The sequence below is a fragment of the Hordeum vulgare genome, chromosome 6H (genome assembly GCF_904849725.1).
Source record: "Hordeum vulgare subsp. vulgare chromosome 6H, MorexV3_pseudomolecules_assembly, whole genome shotgun sequence".
Taxonomy (NCBI): Eukaryota; Viridiplantae; Streptophyta; class Magnoliopsida; order Poales; family Poaceae; genus Hordeum; species Hordeum vulgare.
The window spans coordinates 521,333,443-521,339,435 of record NC_058523.1 but is presented as its reverse complement, the minus strand read 5'-3'; the positions used below and the strand labels follow the sequence as shown (position 1 = coordinate 521,339,435).

General features: G+C 48.7%; 1 protein-coding gene across 1 annotated transcript; it reads left to right on the top strand.

Annotated features, from left to right (window-relative positions):
• The first annotated feature begins 3,199 nt into the window (after positions 1-3,199).
• On the top strand, positions 3,200-5,709 carry LOC123403365 (probable WRKY transcription factor 9). Its single transcript, XM_045097303.1, has 5 exons — positions 3,200-3,710; positions 3,795-3,941; positions 4,189-4,569; positions 4,658-4,771; positions 4,891-5,709. The coding sequence occupies exons 1-5, from the start codon at positions 3,291-3,293 to the stop codon at positions 5,518-5,520; spliced, it is 1,692 nt and encodes a 563-aa protein (XP_044953238.1). The 5' UTR covers positions 3,200-3,290; the 3' UTR covers positions 5,521-5,709.
• The last annotated feature ends 284 nt before the right edge of the window (positions 5,710-5,993 follow it).

The window sequence follows — 5,993 nt, the reverse complement described above, 5'->3', positions numbered from 1 at the left end:
CGATTTCTAAGCGACGGAGCCCCCCAAAGCGCAAACGGTCGCCCCTCCCAAAGGTACCTCATGCTAATCTTCCTATCATACCTTATGATCGTACCCCCGAGGAAAACACCAGGATAGCAAAGGAACGTCATGATGCGCAGATGAAAAAGAAGGAACCCGAGCCCCGCCCGGAATACACCGAGAAGCAAATAGCATTTGCAAAATACTTCACGAACCTTCCATCACAGTATGACTTACACCATAAGCCTGATGACTATACACGCACATTGCAGAAGGAAGTGAAAAAGAGCAGATCACGTGCAAGTGCAAGTGGGAGCAAATCAAGTTCAACTACAAGCAAGAAAAAATCAGACGTTCCTCAGCTTGGACAACAGGCCAAACAGTCGATCCCACCCCTGAGGGTGTTAACCGAGAATGTCTCCCCTCCAGTGCAGGGGCAAGATTTCAAATTAGCAAAGAAGTGGGCGGCTGAATGGGGTATCTCGGTTGAAGACATTCTGGCTTCCCAAGACGACAGGTTACCCAAGGCTGTGGTAGCCCCTAAGCCACAGTTTGTCATGGGAGCTCCTTTGGTCAGCAAAGATGATCTCCCAACAAATATGCGTTACTTGCATACGTGGTACTTAAGTGAATCAATGAATGGGAGAACGATGATCGTGGTGAGTGTCCCACGGGAGTACTACGGCCGCCCCGAAGAAATCCATATCGACTTTGATGAACTCTTCCAGATGTACAATGGCGACGCCCTCGACAAATCGCTTATGAGTTGCTATTGTCTGTAAGTTTTTCAATTCATTGTCTATATATAACTTGTTTAGTTATTTCAATTCATTGTCTATATATAACTTGTACTCTATTATGCAGAATGAAGATTCTGGATTGTAAAAAAAAGAACATCATAAATATTGGGTTTATTGACCCAGATAAAATACATATAGCGACGCTAACTGATAAACCCAAGGAGACGGAGGAAAACCTTCTAAGGTTTCAAACAGATCAAAATTTCTGTGACCACATACTGTTTCCATACAACTTCAGGTGAGGGTCTTTACTCTGTTGTGTCCATTCACTTATAAGTGTAATTGATAAGTTACTAACACACACATATATATATATATATACATGTGCAGCTTCCATTGGATTCTGTTGGACATTCAAATTGATAAGGGAAGAGTTGATGCCTTCGACCCATTATCGAGACCCTTGGAACAGTTCCAAAGCCTGCAGGACATGCTCCTAGGGTAACTTCAATCATTCTTGTGCTCTATCGGTCTCTTTCCATGATTTTCTGATATATCAATTAATGAAAAACTTAGCAAATCATTATCCTTGTCGGGCAGGGTTTGGAAGCGGTTCAAGTGCGTGACTCCCGGTATCGAGCCTGAGAAGCTGACCTTTAGAGCGGCTCAGGTAAGTAGTAGTATGATATACTTCTATTTTCAATACATCTAGGATGTTAGATTATTATTTTGATTATATATATTCTATTCTCGTAAAGTGCGACCAGCAGTCACGGGGAACGCATCTATGCGGATACTATGTTTGCGAGACCATTCGCACGTTTAGCTCTGAGCACAAGGATCACAGATTCGACGTAAGCAATGAACATTCACACCTCTATTTTTACCCGTCATTCTTTGTTATCATGATTGACATTCATATTCATATCCTCTTCTTATATAGTACACGGCCATCAGGACGAAGGTCCTACCAGAGCAACGCGCGATTGCTGTTGCACAGGAGCTTGCGACCTTTCTGAGGACGGAAGCTATAGATGACAAAGGAGAATTTAGTGTAGCTAGGGGACCATTACTGATGTTCGTCCAAGTAATCGAATAGACGGGCTCTAGTCCCGATAATTCAGATCTGCATATAATTGTATATATATGCTCGCTTGTAAGATAAGTTAATCTTATATATATATGCATAATTATTGCTATTTAAATTATATGAAAACTAATTTCCGAACACCAAACGAGGCATCACATTAATCTCCCGAACACCTAAACCCTAAAACCCTAAAATCCAAAAATAATTTCATTCAAAAAAAACCCCAAAAATAAGCAAAATCTGAAACTCTTTAGTCCCGGTCCGTGTAACGAACCGGGACTAAAGGGCCTGCCCCTGGGGCGCTACAAGGCGCCCACGTGGAGCACCTTTAGTCCCGGCTTGGAACAGGGCCGGGACTAAAGGTTAGGCCTTTAGTCCCGCCCTTTTAGTCCCGGTTGATGAACCGGGACTAAAGCCCCTTACGGACCGGGCTAAAGGCCCCGTCCCCACTAGTGTCTGTTGATAAACTTGATTAATTAATCTAAAATAAATTTGACCTAAGACGAACCAAATGACCGTGTAAAACCATAATGGAGGTAGTATTTGCTTGTACAAGTCATGAATTACTTGAGCCCGCCGCTCAAGCAACCCAAATGATCACATGCCTTCTTATTTGAAAAGTTCCGCTGGGTGTCACGTAATTCATCAAATAAATATTGCATGTTGATATTGTTTGCTCCTAATTTTGTGATGATCAGTCTGTTACAGCTATCTTATTCATTAGAATTAACTATGAGAGCCACCAGTAGCGGTACCAACTTTAAGCCTCCTAGCATAACTCAATAACTCAATAATATGTATACCGTACGTACATGAATGGCCGGCCTGCATATTGAAATTGCAGTATAAAGTTGACATGTACATGTATGAATGGGAACTGAGTCTCAAGTCTCAACATAGTATTATGTGATTTTGGTGATTGCGAGATTAAGGTGGGTGATGGTAGCAGCCCGGACGGAAAAGAAACTCCAAAGAGTTGACCTGGGCTCCATAAAATACTATCTCTAGCGCCAGAAGCGCTCCACGCATCACATGATCGGGCCCCAACTTGACCTTGGTATCCTTATCATTTGGATCACAACACCCTGCACTGCTGCACTGCACACACCCTCCAAATTAACCCTTCGCCATTAATTCATCGATTAGCTTGACCTGTAATTAAGACCCGTATTCCACGATGTGTCACTGACATGTGTGCCTGGCACACTAAGTTGGCGTGTACATGTTCCTAGCTAGAGCCCATTTGGCTGAATAGAGAATTAGCTAGTGACATGTGATAACAGGATTAAGAGAGGAGTCTCCCCTCCTCATTAACCTTTTTAATACACATTAGACATCCAGACATTGACTTAGCTGCCTCGGGAGAAGCGGCATTGGGATTTAAGACCGTTCCTCCTTTCAGCTGTAGCAGTCTAGCAGAGAGACAAAGGTACACACAAGAAACTGGTCAAGGGTCGATCATGTCATCATCCAAGAGGAAGAGGGCGGACATAGATCTCGAGAGGAGGGACGACGACGGCGACGACGGCAGCGGCGATCACCAGCCCGTAGAGGCCGCGCCGGCACCGCCGCGGCTGCAGAAGGAGGGACAAATCAAGGAAGGAGAGGCACAAGCCAAAGAGGTTGTTGAAGTGGTTGTGGACCGAGGAGGAGACGCCTCCAAGGAGGAGATCAAGTATGGTACTCAACAAGAAGGGTTGATGGAGGAGGACAAGCAATCTGCTGCCGCAGCAGCTGGGAGCGATGGAGGCGGAGGCGTCGACGATGAGGAGAACGACGGTCCGGGGACTCGCGCAGAAGACAAGCACATGGTAGAGGCGGCCCCTGGCGACGGCAACGGCGACGGCGACCATGACCATACCGCCATGGCGCAAGACGAGGTATATGCATATGTGGTGCAACAAGTAGCAAATTTACATATCTTCGATACATTAATTTACATATATCGATCTTTCTATCTCCAGTTGAGCACGATGCAGGAGGAGATGGAGAAGATGAAGGAGGAGAACAAGATGCTCCGGCGGGTGGTGGACCGGACGGTGCGCGACTACTACGAGTTGCAGACCAAACTGGCCGCCTACCAGAAGCAGCCGGCAGATCAGGAGCCTAAGGTAATGCCTAATTAACTATACTGGTAGAGTAGCACTGTTAAGACCGCTAATTAAGCTTCTGTATTAGCTAGCTAGCTAGGCGTCATTATGCAATTAGTCTACGCATGTTCTAGGCGTAGCTAAGCTGGGGCTCATCTCGTGCATGGCGCCGTTAATTATCCTTCCACGTGACACACCATAATTACCATCTGGATTCTTGATACGTGCGATCGAATTCGAGTGTAATTTGATTTGTGTACTTGCACAGGAGACCGAGGTGTTCCTCTCTCTCGGCGGCACGGCGCCTGCGGTGGCGGAGGCGAAGAGCAAGGAGGAGCAGGCGGCCCGGCGGCCGTCGGTGGGAAGCGACGACACGGACGACGGCAGGGAGGGTCTAGGGCTGTCCCTCAGCCTGCGCACTTCGTCGTACGAGGACGAAACAAGGCACGACGTCGTCGACGGCGGCGCGCCGGACATCGTCAGCGACGTCGGCAAGGCGAGGGGCTACGCGCTGCTGGAGAGCAGCAGGATGTCCCCGCCTGCGTCCGGCGATGTCGCCGCAGCCGGCGGGATCGCGGGCCAGCAGGGCGTCAACGCGGCCAACCGCAAGACTAGGGTTTCCGTGCGCGTCCGGTGCCAAGGACCCACCGTAAGACACGGCGCATCATTCTCGATCACCACGTTGCACTCTTCTTGGAGTACCTACTAGCTAACAGGTGACAACTCGATGCTTGCAGATGAACGACGGGTGCCAATGGCGCAAGTACGGCCAGAAGGTCGCCAAGGGGAACCCGTGCCCCAGAGCCTACTACCGGTGCACCGTCGCGCCGGCCTGCCCGGTGCGGAAGCAGGTGAGACCAAATTTGCCCAATTTTGTTGCACACAAGTCACCAAAGACTCTAGCCCGCCTACCTGATCATCACGTGTGTACGTACCGTGCATGGATCGTAATTGATTTGTGATGGTGCAGGTGCAGAGATGTCAGGAGGACATGTCGATCCTGATCACCACGTACGAGGGCACGCACAACCACCCGCTCCCCGTCGGCGCCACGGCCATGGCGTCAACCGCCACCGCGGGCACCGGCGCCGCCACCTTCATGCTGCTCTCTAGCACCAGCTCCGACGCGGCTGTCTCGAGTGGCCCACCGCCGGCGTCCTCCTCCTACCTCAGCCCCTATCTGCAGCTCAACTCTAGCTCCCAATACCACTCATCTGTCTCGCCGCTAGTGTCCGGTACCATGGGCGGCGGCGGAGCTCAGCACCTCAGTATGTTCGGGCATTCCTCTGCGCTGGCCGCTCAGCCAGCGACGCACCTCAAGTACCCGTGGCCTCCGAACCCTTCGCACGGCGGCGCGGCTGGGCTAGGGGGGAGCAAGAGGCCGTTCTGGGGCAATGGAGGCGTCGACGACGTCCGGCCAACGGCGGCATTGCCAGACAATGCCGGCACTATGGCGTCGGACCCAAATCAGTTTTCTGCGGCCATCGCTACCGCGATCAGCAACGTCATTGGGAAGGATGGGCAGACGGCGGCCAGGAGGAAGGAGGGGGAGAGTAGCAACAAGTGGGGGGTGGTTGAATCACTTCCACCCCATGACTAGGATGTGAGTGACACTAGGTAATTGGGACAGGATTACAGACGGGGTTTGACTAGAGTTTTTGTGTGCAAACAAATCAAGCTAGGAGGGGAACACACATTGGAGAAAAATTTTGGGCCTAAATTAGGTCCTGAATTTTTAGGTTGTTTTGGAGGAATATTGCAATTGATTAACGGTAAATTACAATATTGATTCACTGTCTCGTCATTATCTCAACCAATCAAAGCTTGCAAAATACTACCAAGGTGGGTAATCTGAGTATTTGTAACGTAAATTCAAGTCCTTCGTCAGAAATGGCCTAGAATTTTCTAAAGGAGAAATCCAGAAAAATAAGGTGCAACACTATCTCAGAAAGATTACGAAAAATAGTTTGTATAATTATTTTGCGTTACATGGATATATACGGATACTCTCCCACTATATCACAAATAACATGTCGTTTTGGACATGTCTTAAGCCAAACTTGGATTTTGCTA